The following is a 22,444-nucleotide window of genomic DNA, read 5'->3' as shown; positions in this document are numbered from 1 at the left end:
TTAGTATCAGAGCCATGCTCTAAACTTCGTCATAGTTCAATCACCACAAAAGCCCAAAGTCATGAGAGCTTATGCTCAAAGTGAACAATATCATACCATTGAAGATCGTGTTAATCTAACTTGGTATCAGAGTCATGCTCTAAACTTAGTCATGCCAATAGAATTCTTAAATGTCGGACAAAGGACTCGAAAAAAAAAAAAGGTGTCAAGGCTCCTCGAAAACATAGTAAAGACTAAGATTCCAAAAGAAAAAGGAATCAAGCCTCGATTAAGGGGGGGGAGACATACTTTGTTCGAGGGGAGGTATTGGATAAAAGTCCCACGCTACTAATTTAGGAAATCATCATGGGTTTATAATCAAGGAATACTATCTCTATAGGTAGAAGGCCTTTTGTGGAAGCCCAAAAGAAAGCCCTGAGAGCTTATGCTCAAAATGGACATGGACAATATCATACCATTGTGGGAAGTCGTGTTCGTCGCCATAGAGCAGCCCCCCAAACAAAGTAAAACAGAAGATGTACAGATATTCACCACTATCAAGGTTCAAAAAAATCGGTAATCTAAGGCACAAACCATAACAAACGGCTGTTTTTGACTGTAAATGTAAAGGCTAAACGTAAGATTTTTGGCATTATCATTGCTTCTCATTCTCCTAAGGCACAAAAAAATAGGTGTTCATCAACAAGCAAAGGTGAAAACAAGAGAAAAATCTTGGCACTTGGAACAAAAGAACCACAGATCGTTCTGTTTCCCAATCCTATTTTATCTGCAACTCCAATACATAATCTTTGAATGCTTCATAAGCTAGATAGAGAAACACATTTGAGAGCAAAGAACATAAAACGAACGCGAAACTTAATTCGTAATCCTATGACTGAATCAACATAAAATCCATCTATTTATTTTCAGAAAACCTGGATGACTGCCGGGTGGTGGTTCACGCGCTAGATCCGATTCATCCTCCTGAAAACGTTCAAAATCATTGTTGCGCACACTGCACTCTCTGGGCTCCTCCATGCATATCTTCATCTTCGTCGTATGCCTCTTGTACCTGCTTCCTGCGCATCTCTTCCTCGATGTTGACATCATGGAGAGTGGTCTCTTCGCATTCATCCAACTCCATATCTGATAGCTGCACCGAAGATCTGGGTGGCAGCACGCCCTCGAGTGCCTTGCATTGTTCAGGGTTCAAGGAGTCTGGGAAGTCGACACTGAAGTGGATGTAAAGCTTACCCTTCATGAATGGCCTCTGGTACATTGGCATACCCTCATCGTTTATAGCCTTGAATTGGTCTGCACAAATTAAGATAGGAACGGAACAATGTAAGGAAATGCCACTACACAAAGTAGAAAAACGCATAGGACGTGTTGGCGTACCAGGCTTAACCACTTCGCCAGGATGGGATTTGATGAGAAGCTGGCGGCCATCCAAGTGTGTCAGAATAAACTGAAAACCACAAAGAGACTCGACGAGGGACAAGGTATGCTCCACAAAGAGGTCATCGCCCTTTCTCTTGAACTTCGGGTGCTCTTTTTGTTGTAGGACGAAAACAATATCCCCAGTAACGGTGTCAGGCTGAACAAAAACCGATCATATCACGTATGTCAAATTGCAAGTAGTTATAGCACCCCCGCCCCCCGGGAAAACAACAAGAAGAAGAATGCAGTCTTACCGCTTCATCCGCTTCACCAGGGAATGTAATCTTCTGTCCATTTTGCATACCCTTCTCCACAATTACTTCCAAAACTTTCTTCTCCTGTACAACCTTTTCACCCTTGCACTGTGAGCAACGATCTTTATCATTAATGGTTTCACCAGTCCCTTTGCATTCATTACAAGGATGTTGCATTTGTTGGATCATAGAGGGGCCGAGGTGTCTGATGGAAACTTTCATACCAGATCCTTGGCAGCCAGGACATTTCATTGAAGCACCAGATTTCGAGCCCTTGCTGTGATTGTTGTAGCAAAAACCACATGATTTCAGAATATAATGACAATTAATGAAGGGAAAACAAAACGCACCACCATCACAGTTACTCACCCCTTGCACTTTGAGCAAATTACATTGCGCGAAAGAGAGAGCTTCTTCGAACTTCCGTTATAGAGATCTTCCAAGGAGACCTTGAGGGGATGGATAACATCCTCACCCCTCCTCTGCCTTCGACCCCTACTGCTACCACCACCTAAACACAATCTCAAAATGGATATCAATTGCTTATGGTAACCCCATATTACATAATTGAACATTACAGTGAATAATTATTACCACCAAATGGGCTTCCTCCAAAGAAAGACTGGAATATGTCAAATGGATCATGACCACCGCCACCACCCATTCCTTCCTTGAGGGCATCCTCGCCATATTGATCGTATATCTCGCGTTTCTCTGGATCACTAAGCACCTCATATGCTTGTGCCAACTCCTTGAACTGTAATCACAAATGGAAATTTTTCAAGAGGTCAAGATTTTTCTGTTAGAGTAACACTGCTGTCCCAGCCAGTTTTCTCATGCTTAGTTGGAATAAATGCATCGTCACGAAAGAACAATTAGAACAACGACGAAGTAAAGTAACCAAGCAAACAGAACATGACTATTATATACTTTAATCTAGCTTTCCAGTTGAAAAGAGGATAAACTAATTACAATACAATCTAACACATAACAATTAAATTCAGATCATTCGCTTGACTGAGTTCAAATTTCATACGCATCGTAAGAAGACCAGCAATTCCTCTAAAGATCATCATAACCTTATCAAATGACTCCCTTGATTAACATACAAGCGTGTTAAAGCAACTTCCACAATTAAAACTCAAGACCAGCAACTACGAAATAGATCTAAACATCACGATCCGCCACCATTACTCATCAGTAAAACACGTTAGAAACACACAAAATTAGAAAATCAACAATTCAAGAACACCGGATGAAGGAGATAAAATTCACCTTTTCAGGGTCACCACCCTTATCAGGATGATTCTTGATAGCGGCCTTTCTATAAGCCTTCTTTAGATCGTCTTGCGACGCGTTCTTCGAGACTCCGAGAATCTCATAGTATTTGGTATTGTCGCTCTTCTTGGGCCTTCCAAACATTTTGCCTCACCGATCAGATCTCAACAAACCCTAACGAAAGCAATCAAACCCAGATTAACGATAAAAACAAGATCTCGAAAGCAAATTCCAAGGAGGAAACAAAGAACTCGATAATCGATGAATCGAAGCGCGAAAAAAAAAAATACTAAAACTCGAACCTTGTAAGAGCGAAAAGGGCGATCTTGAAGTGAACGATCGGATAGAGAGATCGGTGACCTGAGAGCAGAGAAACCAAAAGGGACGCTCGAGACGGCGAGGTGGAGAGAGGGGTTCGAAAGTCTCAGATCTCAAACTATAAGGAAATAATTCGGCGGTCAGGATTGCTTCCTTGCAAGATGTGGTCAGCTGCGGCTTGGGGGTACTTTCGACGTTTCACACTAAGGCGGCCAAACCCACATATGTCTTTAGAAGGATCTAGAATTTTCTTTTTTCTAATTTCTTTTTTAATTATTTTGGCCTCTTTTCTTTTGTTTAATTAACACAAATTAAAACATTAATTATTGTACTTTAAAATAAATGCTAATTTAATAAAAAATACTTTTCTTATTTTATCTCGAAAATACTCATAAATATTTAAAAGTTTCATTTTATTTTAGAATTTTTAATAATATTTTTAAAAATATTCTCAAATTTTAAAACGCTCCATTAACTGTTTTAACTCTAAAATAAATTTTAAAAAATAGTTCTACCGGTAATACTATGCTTAAAATGTATTTATTAAATTTTAAAATTAATATTAACATCTTATACCTTTTTTAAAAAAATAAAAATAAAAATTCTTACCGTTGGGATCGAAAAATTTACTTTTAAATAAATGTCAATTTTGATAAATCTCTAAATCCTTTTGGACGTAGTTGATGATAATGATTGCACGTTGGTAATTTCGTAATTACCATAATCGTAATTTTTTGTGTGATGATGATGATTTAGTAGTAATTACACGTTTGTTTCTTCGTAACTACTACCTATAATCACCTTTAATGTGATAATAACGATTTGACGGTGATACACGTTGGTTATTTCGTAATTACCATTATAGACATCTAAGGACGATGGAAACAATTTCGTAAAAGGTTACGAGTGGTGTGTTCAAGTAGCTGTTCACTAAGGTCCCGTGTTCTTTATTCTTTAATTATATAAATGCATATTTAGCTCAAGCAGATAATTTATTCCCGAGCATTTAAATATTCACTATTTTTTAAAATAACGATCAGGTAGAGGTAATATGAAGTTCGGTTACGATGAAGATTGATGGGTTTCTAGATATTTATATCTTTTTTCCGGTAGAATTCGTATAATTCTCACTGGAAATTTCGTTTGCCCATATCGTATTCCGACTTGGTAGTTTTCATTGACTATCTATGGTCGAGAGCTCTGGGATTCCTCACCTTGACAAAAAATAATAATAATAAATAAATAAATAAATAACATAATACATGGACTTTCCAATTTTCAGATTTGGACTTTTTACTATTTAATCTGAGTAAAAGCTCCCAATGAAAGACATTGACTTTGATAAAGAAATGATAGCAAGTACGAACTCGGGTTAACTTAGCTATTGGTCTACAATTAAGGTAAGTAGGTTAATTACAGACTGCCTCCGATCGAATCAAACAAAATCGAGCTAGGATGGAACTGAAACAAGATTGGACAGGAGTGAGAGCGATGCGCTAGATGGTAGAGAAGCTGATCATCCAACAACTATGAAATTATTAATATTATTTTTATTTAAAACATTTCCTTATTTGATTTGGCATATATTAAAAAAAAAAAATCCCAAATTTAATTTAATTAATAATAATTTTTTTTTTTGTGTGTTGTAATAACATGTTTTGTTTAAATAATTAATTGACAATAAATAAATAAGCATGTGTGACCTATTAAATCAAACCTACTAATTTAAATAATATAAAATTACAAGCATCCTACAAAGTCAAACCTTCCTTATAATTGGTCAAACTGTCTTTGTTTTTGTTACACCATCTCGAGAGTGACCAATGTTACGTCGAGAAACATAAACCAACCTATTTGACTTTTTGAATATGTATCATTAATTAAAATTTGTCTATTTCCGCACGAACGTTTTATTTTATTTTAATTAAAAACACCTATATTACATACGATTTTTATTTTATTTTCAAAATTTACATTTATCTCAAAGCTTGGAACTGGGACATCAGATTGTATACTAAAAAAAAATTAAAAGACAACTAAGATTATAGAACATAATTTGACGTTGACCAAAGAAATATTACGACCGTTTATAATTATTTAATTTTTTTAAAAAAATGGTGTTATTTATTATTATTAATTTTTAAATAGTGTTAAAACTTTAATAAAAAAAATGTTTAATACAATATTTTAATGATTATGCTTTCGAAAAAAGCATGGATTTCAAACGAACCCAAAAAAAAGGTGTATTTTAAGCAACATGAATCTAAAATTTTCGTACGCTGCTGCATAGTTGAGTAAATATAGGAGTGGCCGCAAAAGCGGGTTTTGCCGGTGCTTTCGGAGCGACTGCTTCGAAGGGAAGAGAGGGAATCTGAATTTTTTCTTGTTCTTCTTCTGATTGATGGTGTTTTCTTCTTCTATCTGAGCAATTACTGCTGCAAAAACGGCGAGGTAAGGCGACAGAACGGAATCAAATTCAAGAAAATGCCAAAACTCGAATTGAAACTTGATGATTTTTATAAATTCTTCGGGAAATTCAAATCCCTTTGTTTTCTTTTTGGTTCACCACTTGAAAATCAGTTCCGAGAGCTTTCGGTTGTGTTTATTGTCGCTTTGGCTGTTGTTTTCGATTTCGCTTTTCTATGGAGTGGATTGTTTTTTAGTGCGATTTTACTGTTGGATTGTGATTCTTGTTTGAGCTTTGAAAATGTATAATGCAGCTTGTTTTTCTTAGTTGCGTTGATGAATGAGGACCTTATATGGCTTTTTAACTTGTGAGGTTCTGAATTTGGAGTGAATTTTATAGGCATTTTCTTGTTTTGTGGCTGAGAAAGGGCGAGAAAGAGAGACAAAACACTGATTTGAGAGTTTATTGGGGTTTAGATTAAGGTGATTTGATATCTTTTACGTTCTTCACTGTTCTTTGGCTGCAAATCAAGTTTCAGTAATGTGAATGAAGCTTTCAATTGAAGATGTTTGATGAAGATTTTGGGTCATCTTTTGTTGTCGTGAAGTTTATTTGTTCTAAAATTTAATTGTCTTTTGTTTTCCCCCGTGATTTCGGCTGCTATTAAAGATATGTTTGCCAGGGAAATGTTTCCTTTTCATATTGTCCTTTTCGTTTCCAACCAAAAACTTAGCACTTTTAAAAGCTAAGAAAGAGGCTGATGCTGATGGGAAACTTGTGATATAGTCCAGTGCCTCACCATGTCAACAAGGCAAACTCACCTTCCTCCTCGCTGTCCAATTCAAAAGAGAACAACTGCGGGTTCAATTAATGGTTCGGTCGCGTTATCCCCACCTGTTAATGAATTCTTTCTGCATCGTGACACTCCTTCTTCACAAAGTTCTGTGTTGGAGGATGAGCCTGTATGGCTTGGTGAACTATTAAGCGACTGTGAATCAAATTCGAAAGGAAAACCACTTCGTCGCTCGGCTAGTGACTCTGTCACCCTTTTGGATGGTCTTGCAGACTCGTTGAGGAGTCTTTGTATTGAAAAAGATGTGGAGAATTCCGTTGGCAATGACACTTGTGAACAATGGGATCCATCTTGCATTTATGGACCTAACTCACCTAGGAAAAAATGCAGTTCAGATTTTTCAAACTACAATATGGTTTCTGCATTATCGGAATTTGTTCATCTTCACCATGCTACACCAGTGCACACAGATTTTTGTTCGGTTGGCGAGAGCTCTTCTTCAAAGTTAAATGGAGACATTAGCGAATCAGTTAGGGAGGTTAACTCTGATGAAAACGCAGCAAAACGGTCAGATTCTAACATTTTTATTTTCAATTCCTCTGGCATTATTTTTCTTGTTGATTATACGATTAGATCATTATCTTATTCGTTCACTGATGATGCGTTGTTATTTGGTGACGAGTCATGTTACATCTGTTCTTGATAAGATAATGTAAGCAACCATGGTTCCCTCGGGGACATTCGACACAATTGGAAAGATAATGTAAATGACTATAAGTATGAGATCAAATATGCAATGAAGAACCTGTGGCATTCGCCTACACCCGACATGTCACAAAAACGTGCATTGTCTTTCTCAAATCTGAAACAGGGTCCAAGTGATCCTGCCTTTTTGCCTGTGTCATGCATGTCAAGAATTTGTGTTCTTTCCTTTCTCTTTCCAATAGCTTGTTTGTCAAATTAAAAACTGTTTGGAGATACATTGTCCAATTTAAGCTGATGAAATGATACCACTCTTTACATTTTAGTAAATGTATGTATGGACGAGGACGGGTTTAATTTTTGGTATCCACTACTTTGATATATAGATTTTGATATCGAGAGTTAAACCTTGATTATTGCTTATGCCTATAGGTCCCTGTTTCTATTTCCAAAAAGTATTGTGATAGGTACACAAGTCTAATGATTTCCCTGCAGGCATAACGGGCAGCGCTCAAGGGTTCGTAAGCTTCAATACATTGCTGAACTGGAGAGGAAGGTTAATGTTCTCCAGGTAATTCCATTGGAACATTTGGGCTAGCCTATGATGATCAACCCTTATTGGACTGATGATACTTTTCTGATTTCTGGTCATTTTTTGCACTATATTTTTTTTATAAGAAACTTGGAGATGCAAAAGGAAAGACAACTTAAGGGGCCGGGGGGAGGAGAGATGCCCCTCCCAAAAATAGCTGCTTACAAAGACACCTGGAGAAATGTATTTTTTGCACTATTAAACATCCATTAGTATAGAATACTATAATTTTGATAATTTCTAAGCTGATAAGTAGGGATGTGTTAGGTATCCATGTTGAGGATTATTGGGAGGGAGTCCCACATTGGCCAATTAAAGGGTTGATCATGAGTTTATAAGTAAGGAATACATCTCTATTGGCATGAGACCTTTTGGGAAGCAAAGCCATGAGCGCTTATGCTCAAAGTGGAGAAAATCATACCATTGTGGAGAGTCGTGGTTCCTAACATGGTATCAGAGTCATGCCCTTAACTTAGCCATATTTATAGAATCCTCAAGCATCGAACAAAAAAGTTGTTAGCCTCGAAGATGTAGTCAAAAGGGACTTAAGTGTTGAACAAAGTGTGTATTTTGTTCGAGGGCTTCAGAGAAAGGAGTCGAGCCTTGATTAAGGGGAGGCTCTATGGTGTGCTTTGTTCGAGGGGAGGATTGTTGGGAGGGACTCCAACATTGACTAATTAAGGGGTTGATCATGGGTTTATAAGTAAGGAATACATCTTGGCACGAGGCCTTGGGGGAAAACCAAAAGCAAAGCCATGAGAGCTTATGCTCAAAGTGGACAATCTCATACTATTGTGGAGAGTCGTGGTTCCTAACACTCCAATCGCAGAAAACACAAGATATTAATTTTTTGCAATATCAAGACAAACTACCATGTGACAATAGCCTTTTGAGAGGGCTCTCTCTCCCAAAGTCCCACAATGGAAACTTCACTAAAATGACCCTCCAAACTAAGGTCTCCAACACTCCTATTTATGACCTAGATTCCTCTAACTAATTACCGCTTTGTCCTTACTATTAATATACTAATCTTTCCCATATAACCCGAAGCAAACAATCCCAGTACTCTCACAAGATGCTACTTGGGACCTCGTTAGAATTTTGCTTCTTGGTCTTCCACCTCTAAAGATCGTTTTTTAAAATCATGGCGTGACTGAAAATTTTGCCAATTGGGAGTCTTCTTTGTAATCCTTTTGTTGTGTGGGGGCATCTCATCTCCCCTTATTGTACTTCCTCTTTTGGTGAGGAGAATTTTTGTTTCTTATTATAAATAAGTAAGAAAGCTTTGATTACATGCAAATTACTAATGTCTGCACCTTTCATCTTCGTAGTTGCAGAATTGTTATTTAACAAGAAAGCTTGACGCTCCTTAAAAAAAGTTCTTTAGAAATATGAATGCCGTTCTCTTTTGCTTTTTGTTTATAAGAAACTCGAGAACGTGTGGCTTTATCTATGGAGAACGGATGCTGTTCGCTTTTACTGTCATAATATTTCTTGAGAACAACATAAACCACAGCCAAAAGCTTTCATCTCATTCTGCAGACTGTAGAATCACAGCTGGCAATACGAGTAGCATCACTGCTTCAAGAACGGGTGGCTCTATCGATGGAGAATAGCAAATTAAAGCAGCAGGTTGCAAGAGTTCGACGAGAAAAATTGACTTCAGAAGGTAACTTTGTTTGCCTCTTTCTTCTCATTGAATTCGGTTTGCTTGGAACTTGCAAACAAGCAATTTTTGAGAAATTGTTTTCGTGTATATATAACTTGTTTGCTAAAATTTAACAGTGTGAATTAGATGCTAGCTCACAATAACAAATATTTTGACTATCCTGACATGCATCATAATACCAAATGTCATGTTGATGTAAAGAGACTACCAAAGAATATAAGGTGGTAAGGAGGATTTTCTTTTATCCTCCCAAAGCCTGCAGCCTGGAATTACAAGGCATCGGGAACGGCCCCCGTCTCCTTCCCGATCCTCCTTTGTTTCTCTAATACTCCTTCCATTCCGTTGCTCTCTTTTTTCTGTCATTTGTTTCTGAGATGTCGTTTTTAGCGAGATTGGTTGGAAGTATTCCATCCTGAGTAAGTGAGTGATTGAGAAAAACAGCTCTAGTACGGCGTTTGATGTTAGATATAAAGGCAGAAGAGTGAGGTTTCCCAAGTCTTAAAGACAACTTTCCATTTTATTCTTATAGTTCCTTAGCCAGCTTACTGGTTTCTCCAGAAGTGTCGTCGTATTCTCTAAGCTATGAACTTCTTTAGGGAACCCTGGACCGTGTCTCTCTCGGTTGAGAAGACTTCCAACAATCGGCCCTGCCAGTTAATTGAAATCTTCAATTTTGACAACAGTGAAAGGAAAAATGTTGGTGTTCTCTTAATCCCATTCAACTGGAGGTACCAAATCCTTGGTATCCATGGATAATAGAGAGACCCAAGACAATATTTAAACAAGTCCTTACTACTTGGCTAGGCCCTCGGAAAAGTCTATCCTTGTAATGGAGAAGCAATAGAAAGAGGAAAGTGAGATGTTTATGTTTGATGAGTCTTGCAAGCCCATTTAGTTGGAAAGGAGCTTAGGAGGAGTCGATTGATGTTACCGATGCTAGTCCTTTTAATAACAAGAACTTTTGGAGAGCCTTCTAGGAACTATTCAAAGATCAAACGTGTTTCTCCATTACAAGTCAACTTAGCAGACAATAACAAAGAAACCAGTCGAGTTGACTGAACCTTTAATCTTTATGAGGAGATCTTTTGAGGAAGTTTACATTTTACAGAACATGGAGAAGTGTAGTCAAGATATACACAATCTTTTTCTCATCTACTAATGGTTTGATTGAGATTATACCCCTCACTTTTGGAAGGTTCGGGGATCCCACGACTAAGGTAGTCGCTCCAGAGATCTCACAGCAGCTTCCAGCTACGCCAGTGAATCCTGCCTTTTCAAGGGAAAGAACGTCTACACAGTTCGATTTCCAACTAAAAAAGCAAAAGAGTGAACTACCGTAATAGATCTGAGAAGGCCACCAATTTAACATCTTCCATTAGGCGTTAGTTATGAATAATGATGTTGTGTCTAAGAGTAATGTTTCATCTTGAACAGATTATGGTCAATGAAGATCATTAGTTTAAATGTCTGTGGCCTAGTGTCGGTATGTAGCTCAGTGAAAGTGAGTATTTTTAACGTTGTCTTGATTTAGTGTCCTACTAGAGACCAAGTTTTCTACTTTGATGGAAGGCGTGTTGAACCCATTCGGAGTTCTTGTTACATAGGCTGATCTTCCTCTAAATCGTGCGGGCTGTCCGAATTGTGCAGTAATTTGGTTGTTCCAATCATATTACTTGCCCCCATAATGACTGATTTGGGACGTTTAGGGGCACAAGTTCAACATAACCTGTGGTATAAGTGGATGATTTAATAAACTTAGATTTAGGGAACCTGTTTCTGGAGTGCTAAGCATAGAAGAAACTCTGGAATCAGGCCTCACCACAGACTATACATGAGTTCGGACATTTTATACGAAACCCGTCCGAATACGAACCTAGCAGCAAAATACCCGTCCATTCTCATCGTCCCAACCAGCATATGGGCTTTATTATTATATTTTAGTACGAGTAAGAGTAAGGGATCTAAACTTATTACTGAGATTTCTACTATGATCAAAACTCCCCACAGTGGGAGAATCTTTGTCTTTCTGTCCATTTTCCTATAATGGTCTCACCGATCATCATGGGCAAAAGAACGAATTCATCATTTACTGAATACCATAACTTTTCTTCTAATGGTGCTTAAAACTCACCTTGCTACAGGCAGACACCAGGTACTCAAGAAGGAAGTGGAGAAATTGAAGGTTGTATTTGCAAAACAGCAAGTCAAGAACTCATTTTGAGCCATCTTCTCCCGATTCGTTTCTCGGCCGAGTAGTCGGAGGGAAGACCGAACCAACCATCGAAGGATCAACCATAGAATCCATGTGACTGAACTGCTTGCCTCCTTCTGCCATTGGCAATTATTTTCTGCCAATGAAATGAACACTGATCTGACCCCCTAGGATATATTTGCAGGAAAAAGGAAAAAAAAAAAAAAAAAAAAAGAAGAAACTTGAACTCCTGATCTTTCTTTCTCATCTTTGCTGTCTCTCTGTGTTTGAAAATGAACCTTTTGGATTGGAGGAAGAAGGAAGGGTTTTGAAGTTGAAAGTTTTTTTGCAGCCAAAAATTGAAGAACAGATTGAAAAAGAAAGACAGGAAGAAAATGGACCTACAATATAATCTCTCATCATTGTTCAAGCAAATTTTATCTACGCATCTTTTCTTTTTTCTTTTTGGAATTTGAAAGAGAGTGATTTATGGCGACGTGTTACCCAACTAGGAATCAAATCCTCAATATTTTAAGCATTTTTGGAACTTGAAAGTATGAATTTTGCGTACTAAATTTGTAATTTATTTATTTTAATTATAAGAAACTGTGACGGCCCAAATTTATCGTTGGTAGATATTATATTATTTACTTTTTAGAACACATATGATAGGGAAAAGTTTCCACACCCTTATAAAATTGTTTCGTTCTACTCCCCAATTTGCCAAGGAAAGGTTTTCACATCTTTCAAGAATATTTCATTCTACTCCCAATCGATGTAGGATCTTACAATGCATCCCCATTTGGGGCCCACTGTCCTCGCTAACCCTCATTCCCTTCAATCAACGATACCTCCCAATTTGCCTTGAATTTAGGGCCCAATGTCTTCGCTGCTGGCACTCATTCCCTTCTCGCATTAATGTGAGAACCCCCAATTCATCCCTTTGGAGACCCAACATCCTTGTTGGCACACTGCTTCATGTCCACCCCCCTTCAACGCCCATCGTCCTTGCTAGCACATTATCTCGTGTCCACCCCTTTCAGGGCTTAGCCTCGTTGCTGGCACACATCACCCAACGTTTGGCCCTGATACCATTAGTAATGGCCCAAACTCACTACTAACAAATATTACCCTCTTTGGAAAAGGACACCCCCAATCCACCCATACAAGCCCAGCATCCAAAGAGGTCAATATGCTAGCAATAGTCTAACCTCTTTTTAAAAAAAAAATTAAATAACTTTTATATGTAAATTTTGTTTCTAAATAGGTTAATAACTTTGGAAATTTGTATAAAATTGAACCATAGAGTTAGTTAATTATTGCAATCTCCACCCTCTAGTGTCATTTTATAGCATTAATTTCATGAGGTATACATAATAATAACTGTTTGATCAGTATAGCCAAAGATTTTAGAGTTCCAAATGATGATGGAAGTGAATAATTAATTATAAGATCAATAAAAATATCTCTCTATAAAATCTGCACAACATGTATACAAAGGGGTTCGTTCACTCCATCAGTTTATACCTTTTACCCACGAAGGGATGCGCGAGGAACAGCTGGTAACCCCAATTCATCCTCAGCCTGTGCATCAAATTTAGAACAAAACTCAATGAGAGCGCATATAAAAGAGGCAATTGTAAAGCAAGAACTCACTTACAATTATTATTTATTTATCTAAATGTTCGTCATAATTGAGCCCGACTTGCACATCTCAACTATTCTCATTCGAGAACTGCTTAGCCCTAGCTAGACACAACGGTGTACAATCCGATAATAATGGGTGTTTCTTGTTGATTCATTGATTGTTCTCTTACTTGCTCTAGTGACAGACAAATGCCAACGGTTTGGTTATTAAGGTAACTTGTAGGATATTAAATCTTAGGTAGGTGGTTATCCCGGCTTGAACTCGACCTTTTTAAGTCCCTTATTTGACCTTTATAGACCATTTGGTTAGAACTTGTTTAGATCTTTTCTATGTTAATGGATGCGGTGTTAAACCACACGTGCTAATGCACCATGAACGACAACTGCATTAGCATGTGTCTAGAATCTAAACGAGCAAGTACGGGATTATCGACTCAAAGAAATTGGATTCAGTATATGTCTGAACTGAAGTTTCAGCGATTGTTACCTGTGCATTGGTTCGGCCAGTAGGAACTGCTGTCTGCCCTGTAGGAGCTGAAGGCAAATTGAGCTCTCCTTCCAAGTCGGATTCCTTGTCGGGCTGGAGATAAGATGGAACCCCATCAGCTTCAGTTTCAAATCCCATGTCTGCTTCCAAGGCATCAAGCTCTACGTTCGAAAAAGGCAGTAAAGGCGTAAGCTTCTAGCGTGTCATGTTTTATCAAATTTGAACATTTAAATGGAGCAGTCTTACCGCCCAAAAGTTCATCCTCGTCAATGTCATCGGGCACATTATAGCTCCTACCAAGAGTCTCTTGAATTTCATTGCTCACATCCATCATATCCATCATTTCGTCTTGCAAGTTCTGCAGGAAACAACACAAAACTTCTCAAAAAATACCATAATTAAACTTAAAGGATGCTAAAAAGAGTTGATTACTACTGACGTCTATGTCCTGTATCCTCACTGTTTTCATCATTCCTTTCAACTCCTTGTTGGCAGATTTCAAGGCCGACATCTGAAAAACGAAAAAGAAAAACGTTAGTTTGACAGAGTTTAGTCCCCTATTTGATTTGATAAATACATCCCAGATGTCAAATCCCATCAAAAGCTAGACCGATATTAGGAAGAACCATAAGAGAATCTAGATAGACATGTTATTGAACTTCAAGAAATGCCTTCCGAATGACGTTTGTCCCCTACCTCGTTATCTCACGAGGTAGGCAGCCGGTTCCAACTAGACAGGAAAAGCTCCACCTGAACTGCCCTGAACTCTGACCTCGCTACGAAGAAAACAAATTTTCGGCAAGAATTAACTGGGGCATTAATAGGAACCACCTCAACCCAGGTTTCTTGGTCATCTGACCCACATTATAAACACAGAAACTTAAATGCAGGATGTCTAGTCGAACAATTAGCATGCAAGAAGCCAATAAGCTATCCGTTTCAATATCCAAAAGTTTCCTTGATCTAACACCAAATCTCTTTCAAGCCAAATTTGTCATGGACAGCCCAACCTTTTCCTTTTTTTTTTTGGGAGGGCGGCAGAAAATGAGCAACGATGATCACAAAAAGGATATGTACCGTTTGTTGAGCGTCTTTTATGCCCTCTGAGGCAAATGCAACTTGGTCGAGGTTAAACGTCTGATTGTACAGCATATCACGTTGTCCTTCATACCTGTTCACAAGCATAAGAAGTAACATAACAACCATATGTAAAGGTATTGTTATGTAGCACTTGGACCAGCTTCCAGTTCGATAGCTAACATTTAAATCTACTAGCTTTCTTACATCAAAATACATAATTAAATTGAGGACAATAAAAGTCTAAGGGGGCACCGATCAGTAGTCACACAGCAAGAAAAAGTTTGAAAAGTGGAACAGAAAAAGGAAAAGAAGACGTGTGATTCAAAGAATTTTCTGGTAACCTAACGAATTAACTCTTCTTATGTTATGGTAGCTTATAGCCCTAAGATTACAGAACTAAGTTAGATAACAAAACCCCTCAATGAAACATGATTAAGTAAGCATATATGTTATACTTGAGCCATGATACACGAACACCCCTAACATCTAAGCTTCAGCCAGGTCTCAAGATCTGAAGTTCCTAATCAGTTCACCGAAACCAACATTCCAAAGTATTCACAACCAAACTACTTATCTTTTAAGAAAATGATCAGCAAAGCTACAAAAGATGTGATAGCACGAAGGAAGCTTACATTCGTTTTTGCTTTAAAACCCTCATCGCTCGAGCTTTAACAGCTTCTTGAGCAGGACCGGGCCTTGTTTTCTTAATCTGTTCCTTATACCTACTGAGTTCGACATCAAGCTTCTTTATCTTTTCATCAACTGATTCGCCTCTTTTATTAATCTGAAAAAGAAGCAACACAGAACGTTGAACCCTAACCAAAACAAATGAATCCAACAAAAGAGAATCAACCAATCCTTCCATAAAATTAAACGCACCAGGCAAAATCAATGCCAACCAAAAATCAAAACCCTAGAGGTAACAAAATTAAAAAAAAACAAAAAAAATTGAAAAAATTACTCTTTCGGAGGCATCTTCAATAGACGGAGGCGGTTCTTTGTCTTTCTTAACGCCAAAAACCCTCTTCATCTTTCTATTCTTCTTCCTCTTCCTACGCTGCCGCAAAGATGGAGCAGTTCGACGTCGATTAACTTTCAGAGACGATAAACAACGCCGGAATGTGGAGGAAAATCCCCTGAGAGAGAATTTGCTTTCACTGGGAAAATCGCGATGAGAAACTCCTTACCGTTTCTTGGAGCGTTCATAAAAAAGAGACGACCGAGGGAATAATATTCCTGTGCATCCGATTCTATCTTATTGGATAAACTTTAACGGTAATTATTATTTGGTCATGTAATCATTTTATAAATGCCTTTTATATTTTATTAGCGCACGACAATATTATTATGATTAAAAAAAAATTGCATAAATACCCCTAAATTATTATAATGGTTGCAATTTCGCCCTTAGACTATAATAATAATTGCAGTTTTACCCCTAAAAATTTATGTGACCATTACATGAGAGTTCAAGGTTTATGGGTGAAATTGCAATTTAGTTTAGTTTAAGAGTTGATTTATGCAATTTGGCCTTCTTTTTTTTTTTCTTTTCATAATATCGGTTTCGGTTTTTTTTTTTTTTTTAAACTCAACATAATGGTCGAGGTTGTAAACTTTTCTAACAAAAATAATTTTTATTAAATAATGAATCAAGCTGATCCAACCATAATTTTTTTAGTTGGGTTGGTTCATATTGTTCGAGTAATTTATTTAATTTTTTATTTTTAATAAAAATAAAAGTTAGTTCTAAAACATTTTTTTTTATTTTTTTATTTTTTTAAGAAGGTTGAAGATAAATAAATAAATATATATATATTTTGTAAGAAAAATAAAATATTTTTTTAAAAAAATAATAACAAATTTTTTAGAGGTAGTTTAAAGCCCAATTCATAAAATTTTAATTTATAATTTATTTGAACCTAAATCGTATAAGTTGGGTTGAGTTGATTGATAAGTTTTTCGGGTCATCTATTTTTTTAATACCCCTTTGATGTAATTCTCACATATACTCAAATGATTGACTATACTTCTTCTATTGAAGTCGGGTACTCAAATCTTCGTACTTCATAAATTTGTCTACCAACAAAAACATGTTCATCCGTACAAATACATTATTGATACAATAAGTTTATGATACAACTCTTTATTAACTAGTTTAAATATTATTTTTGCCCGAACTAATTTGAAAAATTTTAAATACTCGGAGTTTCTTTAGCCTATTTATTAAATTATAACACATATTTTGAGAAAATAAGCACTATACATGAATACAATTGAAAATTACACATAGCTTCACAAACACAATGCTTCCTTCAAGATCACTTCTTGATTGCTTATCAGCAATGCCATGAGAAATAACTTCAAAGAATAAAATGCAATGAAGGTGAACCATGCCCAACCACAATGGAAAACAGCAGAGAATGTGCAATATTATACAGCTATTTAGGTGACCATATACATTAGGGAAGAAAAATTCAGGTAAAAATGGCGACGAATGCAGCAAAGACCGGACGGTTTAGCTCGAAGGCGTGTTCGATGAAACGTCAAGGTGCCAATCCAAGTTCCTTTCTTGTCTTTCCCACAAACAAGTCTCCAGATTTAATCAATCCAGGAATGCATCCGCTAATTGTCGTGAAAGGAAGTTGTGCAACTCCCTCTTTCCTTCCGAGCGACACGATTGCAAGGGGCGAACCGAGTTTGTATGTAGATAACTTGCTCTCATTTCCACCCATCAACAATACTTTTAGGTTCTTGGAAGTTATGTGAGCATGTCTTTCTGCTAAATAACCTTGTTTGATTTCCTGTTCAATGAATCCAAAGTCATTAAATAACACAGGGAGGATATTGAGTATCTGAACAGAAATATGATAGTGCGATGATCCAAGTCGAAGCCGAGTTGCGTGCTATATTCAATCCTAGTACAATTTATGTGAGATCCCACATCGGTTGGGGAGGAGAACGAGATGTTTTTTATAAAGGTGTGGAAACCTCTCCATAACAGATGCATTTTAAAAACCTTGAGGGGAGGCCCGAAAGGGAAATCTCAAAAAAGACAATATCTGTTAACGATGTGCTTGGATTGTTACAAATGGTATCAAAGCTAGACACCGGGTGATGTGCCAACGAGGAGGCTAAACCCTAAAGGGGGTGAACACGAGGCGGTGTGCCAACAAGGGCACTGGGCCCCACAGGGAGTGGATTGGGGGTCTCACATCATTAGGAGAAGGGAATGAGTGCCATCGAGGACGCTGGGCCTGAAGGGGGTGGATTGTGAGATCCCACATCGGTTGGGGAGGAGAACAAAACATTCTTTATAAGGGTGTGGAAGCCTCTCCCTAGCATATGCATTTTAAAAACCTTAAGGGGAGGTCTCAAAGGAAAAACCTAAAAAAGACAATATCTGTCAGCGGTGGGCTTGGATTGTTACGAATGGTATCAAAGTCAGACACCGGGTGATGTACCAGCGAGGGGGCTAAGCCCCAAAGGGGATGGACACGAGGTGGTGCACCAGCAAGGACGCTGGGCCCTGTAGTGGTTGGATTGGGGGTCCCACATCGATTGGAGAAGGAAAAGAGTGTCAGCGAGGACGCTGGGCCCGTGTGGATTGTGAGATCCCACATCGGTTGGGGAGGAGAACGAAACATTCTTTATAAGGGTGTGGAAACTTCTCCCTAGCAAACGCGTTTTAAAAACCTTGAGGGGAAGCCGAAAGGGAAAGCCAAAAAAGGACAATATCTATTAGCGGTGCGCTTAGATTGTTATAGCTTTACTTCATCTCATCACTCTTGACATTTTTCATTTTTCCCTCCTATTTCTTGCACCCTCTACAGAAACGATCTGCTTTTAGGACATTCTTTGTAAATTCAATCACAAAGGACAGTAACACAATAGATTATCCTACGTTAATCTAAAAAGTGCTAAAAGCCAGAAGCAGTAAACGTGTTTCAAACAAACTGTCATGATAAAAGCGTTCAGATATGCATGTATCGATGAGTGCCATGTAGAATTGGTAGTCATCTACAAAATTACCAACTCCAATGCTCTTTTTCAAATTTAATCAGATGAAATTTGATTCATAAACAAGATAAATGTTATCTACTTTAGATATTAATTAGATGCAATAATGGCTAATTAGAAACGTCAAGATTTTCAGATAAAGGACTTGCCTGGAGGTCTGTGATATCTCCAACTGCAAAGACATTTTTAAAACCCCTGACTCTCATGTGCTTGTCAACCATCAGTCTTCCATGGATGTCCAAGCTGTTAGTCAAGACGGTCTCTTTCAGCCACTCTGATCCAATTGGCTTTCCGGTACACATGAAGTGGCAATCGGCTGCAATAGTCTCGCCGCCTGAAGTTCGATATACTCCTTCTGATATAGATTGCATTGAAATAGATTGTTGTAGGATCACTTCAACTTTCTTTGATGTTAACCAGTTAAGTGCCTTTTGGGAAGCCTTAAACCCGACAAATTCCATTAATCTCGACCCCCGGTGTATTAATTTCAAATTTTTCTCTGGGAAATCAACAGCAATTTCAGCAGCGAGTTCTACGCCAGTAGGACCACCTCCAATTATTAAAATTGTATTGGCAGCTTTTATCTTCTCACATTCTGTATCCAAAAAGAACAAGTTAGCTTGGTGTGCAGAACATCTATGCTGCTTCCAAATCCTACCCCTATACGTTTGAACGAAGTAAACAAATGTGATGGCAAGATAAGGTAGTTGAGCTTCCCCACATGCCCTTCAGTAAGGATTGAGGCCCTAACCAATGGTGAGATCCCACGTTGGTTGGAGAGGGGAACAAAACATTCCTTATAAGGGTGTGGAAACCTCTCCCTAATAGAAGGGTTTTAAAACATTGAGGAGAAGCCCAAAAGGGAAAGTCCAAAGAGGACAATATCTACTAGCGGTGGGCTTGGACTATTACAAAGGGTATCAGAGTCAGACACTGGGCGATATGCGAACGACGACACTGAGCCCTCAAGGGGGGTGGATTGTAAGACCCCACATTGGGGGAGAGGGGAATGAAGCATTCCTTATAAGGTGTGGAAACCTCTCTCTAGTAGACGCGTTATAAAACCTTGAGGGGAAGCCCGAAAGGGAAAACCCAAAAAGGACAATATCGGCTAACGATGGGCTTGGGCTGTTACAGAAACGAAACTTGGTTTAAACCTCTCTCTAGTGTCACATGTATTATGTTTATGCTTCGCCCACCCCAAACTTAGCTCCAAGAGACAACTTTTGAGTTATAAGTTATCAACCTAGGAGATTGAGCCTAGATTTCACTACATCAAGAAGAATTTCACCAAGAACATTAGAGAAATATCATGCTCTTTATAATTTTATCTTTATCCCTGCTCTTACTAAAATTGGATAAAGGCAAACTAAAAATTAGAACCTGGCAACTCCAAAAGTTGCTGGTGCAAAAGTAAGAGGAATTCTGTCTAGCTAATGTACAAATCCCTTGAGACAGGTAAGGAACCAGTTTTTCTCAGTCAAGAGTCCCTCGTCACTCTACTGCTTTAAGAGACTACTGTAACAGCCCAAGTCCACCGCCAGCAGATATTGTCTTCTTTGTGCTTTCCCTTTCGAGATTCCCTCAAAGTTTTTAAAATGTGTATGCTAAGGAGAAGTTTAAACACTCATAAAAGAATGCTTCGTTCTCTTTCCCAACCTATGCGGGATCTCACAATCGATTGGGGGTCTCACATCAATTGGAGAAGGGAATGAGTGTCAGCGAGGACGCTAGACCCTGAAGGGGGTGGATTGTGAGATCTCACATCGGTTGAGGAGGGGAACGAGTGCCAGTGAGGACGCTGAGCCCCGGAAGGGAGTGGACAGTGAGATCTCACATCAGTTGGGAAGGAGAACAAAGCATTCTTTATGTGGGTATGGAAACCTCTCCCTAACAGAGGTGTTTTAAAAATCTTGAGAGAAAGTCCAGAAAGGACAATATTTGCTGGTGATAGACTTGGGCCGTAACAATTACAAACACACAAACAAAATTTTGTAGTGAAAGTTGCATATCAGGTATGCAAATAAAGCAACAAAGAAAAAATAAAATCTGCAAATTTTAGCATGGTCAGTTCTACCTCAATAACGAACATAAAAAAAATCATTTAATCAACTTTATTCACCTGCTTGGTATTGACTGAGCCTTTCAGTTTTACTTTTTGGAACAGTTTCCTCGTGACCGGTAGCAACGACAAGGTAATCGTAGGGAACTGAAGAGCCATCTGAAACAAAAACTTCGTTGTCCGTGATACTCATGGCTGCAGATGGAACAATTCTTGCATTGGGAAGGTAATCAGTATGATTAATCACTGATCTTTCAGCAAATGACGGCTCCACCATAGACCTCAAACCAGCCCATGAGATCTCAAAATACTCCTTCCTGACCAATCAAACCATTACAACCTTACTAAAAAGTATTTTGTTCAGGAAAAGCAAGGCAACACTACTCGATTTGTTGCAAAGAACGTGATAAATTAAATATTTAAAAAACCATCAGCGATCCGTTACAGCAATTTGTATTACGAAAGAGGATTTCGTTCAACGAGTATAATTCTCAGTTTTAATATCAATAACAATACTCGTGATCCAATAAATCGAAAAAGAATCGAAAAGAACTCCAATAACAAACGAAAGTACAAGCAAGCTTACTGATCGATTAGCACGACGTCGGCGACAAACTGAAGGGAATGAGCAACAAAAGCGCCGCCGATTCCTCCGCCTACTACCACCACCCTCTTTTTGTCCTCCGCCCCCAGCATTTGCAGGCCTTTCACAGAACTCCTCAGACACATCTTTGAAGCGATTTCAAACACCTCTTCGTAGCTCAAAACTCAAATTTTAAAAATATTAAATAGCGAATAAAGTTGAGAATTGTCTCAAGATCAAGAAGAAATCGTTACTTTCCAGTGGGAAAGCTCGAGATTCCGGCTGATTTTGGGGTTCGGCAAGAGAATTTGCAGCGTTGAAAAAATGGGGGGAAGAAATAAAATGTGAACTATTGAAAAGTGAAATAATTGGGCTTTGTTGGCGCGCATAGCTAGAAAAACAGTTAGCTTACTGACACGTGTCCATTGCGAACATTAATTCCTAGCGATATTTGTTTTTCTGTTTCTGTAACGTTTATTTGTTTTTCTAATTTTAGATTTATTTTTCTAGTTTTTTTGTTTTTTGTTTTCAATTAAATTATTATTTTCTATATATTTGTATTTAATAACAACTTTAATTTATGATTTATTTTCCAAAAAAATAAATCATAATAACACAAAAAAAAAACTAAAAATTATAATTTAACTCATTATTTATTAAAATATTGTAAAACTCATCAACAAAACTTTATTCTTTTCGAAAACAATTGAGTGACAATAAAATATCACTTGGCATTCGAGAGTCGAGAAGTCATTTGAAGACTTTTTTTTTTAATTTGATAGTTGAATTACATTTATAAGATTATTTATGCTCGGTCTTATTTTCTTCTCTTTGTATTTAATAGCTTTTAGGTAGTTGTGGTCGGTAGTTGAACTATATTATTGTTTGAATTATCTTTTTTGCCTATTTAAAAACATGTAATATTTAAGTTTGAAACAGTGGTGG

General features: G+C 37.7%; 4 protein-coding genes and 1 long non-coding RNA gene across 8 annotated transcripts; 1 reads left to right on the top strand and 4 right to left on the bottom strand.

Moving 5' to 3' along the window:
• Positions 1-606: 606 nt before the first annotated feature.
• LOC111449403 (dnaJ protein homolog) lies at positions 607-3,409 on the bottom strand. The gene is made up of 7 exons (XM_023089273.1): positions 3,254-3,409; positions 2,949-3,125; positions 2,268-2,430; positions 2,043-2,184; positions 1,674-1,950; positions 1,378-1,576; positions 607-1,293 (listed from the first exon to the last, which is right to left on the bottom strand). The coding sequence occupies exons 2-7, from the start codon at positions 3,093-3,095 to the stop codon at positions 980-982; spliced, it is 1,242 nt and encodes a 413-aa protein (XP_022945041.1). The 5' UTR covers positions 3,096-3,125; positions 3,254-3,409; the 3' UTR covers positions 607-979.
• A 2,131-nt stretch (positions 3,410-5,540) lies between these two features.
• On the top strand, positions 5,541-11,834 carry LOC111449404 (basic leucine zipper 34). 4 transcript variants are annotated; one of them, XM_023089277.1, is made up of 5 exons: positions 5,541-5,720; positions 6,468-7,036; positions 7,667-7,742; positions 9,306-9,432; positions 11,574-11,834. In XM_023089277.1, the coding sequence occupies exons 2-5, from the start codon at positions 6,477-6,479 to the stop codon at positions 11,651-11,653; spliced, it is 843 nt and encodes a 280-aa protein (XP_022945045.1). In that variant the 5' UTR covers positions 5,541-5,720; positions 6,468-6,476; the 3' UTR covers positions 11,654-11,834. The 4 variants fall into 4 exon arrangements, with proteins under 4 accessions (XP_022945045.1, XP_022945042.1, XP_022945044.1 ...); XM_023089274.1 differs by having other exon boundaries at positions 6,463-7,036; XM_023089276.1 differs by having other exon boundaries at positions 6,359-7,036.
• On the bottom strand, positions 9,423-11,651 carry LOC111449405. The gene is made up of 2 exons (XR_002711611.1): positions 11,564-11,651; positions 9,423-9,844 (listed from the first exon to the last, which is right to left on the bottom strand). It is a non-coding gene; the product is annotated as an uncharacterized LOC111449405 (long non-coding RNA).
• A 1,101-nt stretch (positions 11,835-12,935) lies between the features above and the next one.
• LOC111450039 (vacuolar protein sorting-associated protein 60.2-like) lies at positions 12,936-15,867 on the bottom strand. The gene is made up of 7 exons (XM_023090180.1): positions 15,799-15,867; positions 15,470-15,621; positions 14,835-14,928; positions 14,197-14,268; positions 14,004-14,115; positions 13,758-13,918; positions 12,936-13,207 (listed from the first exon to the last, which is right to left on the bottom strand). The coding sequence occupies exons 1-7, from the start codon at positions 15,865-15,867 to the stop codon at positions 13,154-13,156; spliced, it is 714 nt and encodes a 237-aa protein (XP_022945948.1). The 3' UTR covers positions 12,936-13,153.
• A 1,257-nt stretch (positions 15,868-17,124) lies between these two features.
• Positions 17,125-21,839, bottom strand: LOC111449277 (apoptosis-inducing factor homolog B-like). The gene is made up of 4 exons (XM_023089114.1): positions 21,503-21,839; positions 20,977-21,233; positions 19,004-19,449; positions 17,125-17,638 (listed from the first exon to the last, which is right to left on the bottom strand). The coding sequence occupies exons 1-4, from the start codon at positions 21,643-21,645 to the stop codon at positions 17,381-17,383; spliced, it is 1,104 nt and encodes a 367-aa protein (XP_022944882.1). The 5' UTR covers positions 21,646-21,839; the 3' UTR covers positions 17,125-17,380.
• Between the last annotated feature and the right edge of the window lie 605 nt (positions 21,840-22,444).

This window comes from Cucurbita moschata, unplaced genomic scaffold, assembly GCF_002738365.1.
Source record: "Cucurbita moschata cultivar Rifu unplaced genomic scaffold, Cmos_1.0 Cmo_Scf00011, whole genome shotgun sequence".
NCBI classification, from domain to species: domain Eukaryota; kingdom Viridiplantae; phylum Streptophyta; class Magnoliopsida; order Cucurbitales; family Cucurbitaceae; genus Cucurbita; species Cucurbita moschata.
This window is presented reverse-complemented; position numbering and strand designations above follow the sequence as displayed.

Bases quoted from the DNA above. Each gene is read 5' to 3' on its own strand.
- LOC111449403 (XM_023089273.1), bottom strand. From the start codon at position 3,095: ATGTTTGGAAGGCCCAAGAAGAGCGACAATACCAAATACTATGAGATT. The intron at 1,577-1,673 runs GTAAGACTGCAT...GTTTTTGTTCAG, and splicing joins CTGGTGAAGCGGATGAAGCG to CCTGACACCGTTACTGGGGA. The intron at 1,294-1,377 runs GTACGCCAACAC...TAATTTGTGCAG, and splicing joins TGGCGAAGTGGTTAAGCCTG to ACCAATTCAAGGCTATAAAC.
- LOC111449404 (XM_023089277.1), top strand. From the start codon at position 6,477: ATGTCAACAAGGCAAACTCACCTTCCTCCTCGCTGTCCAATTCAAAAG. The intron at 7,037-7,666 runs GTCAGATTCTAA...ATTTCCCTGCAG, and splicing joins GATGAAAACGCAGCAAAACG to GCATAACGGGCAGCGCTCAA. The intron at 9,433-11,573 runs GTAACTTTGTTT...ACCTTGCTACAG, and splicing joins AGAAAAATTGACTTCAGAAG to GCAGACACCAGGTACTCAAG.
- LOC111450039 (XM_023090180.1), bottom strand. From the start codon at position 15,867: ATGAAGAGGGTTTTTGGCGTTAAGAAAGACAAAGAACCGCCTCCGTCT. The intron at 15,622-15,798 runs GTAATTTTTTCA...CTTCTTTTTCAG, and splicing joins TTGAAGATGCCTCCGAAAGA to ATTAATAAAAGAGGCGAATC. The intron at 14,269-14,834 runs GTACATATCCTT...TTCGTTTTTCAG, and splicing joins TAAAAGACGCTCAACAAACG to ATGTCGGCCTTGAAATCTGC.
- LOC111449277 (XM_023089114.1), bottom strand. From the start codon at position 21,645: ATGTGTCTGAGGAGTTCTGTGAAAGGCCTGCAAATGCTGGGGGCGGAG. The intron at 19,450-20,976 runs GTGAATAAAGTT...TTTTGGATACAG, and splicing joins GCTCAGTCAATACCAAGCAG to AATGTGAGAAGATAAAAGCT. The intron at 17,639-19,003 runs GCAAGTCCTTTA...TTCATTGAACAG, and splicing joins GAGATATCACAGACCTCCAG to GAAATCAAACAAGGTTATTT.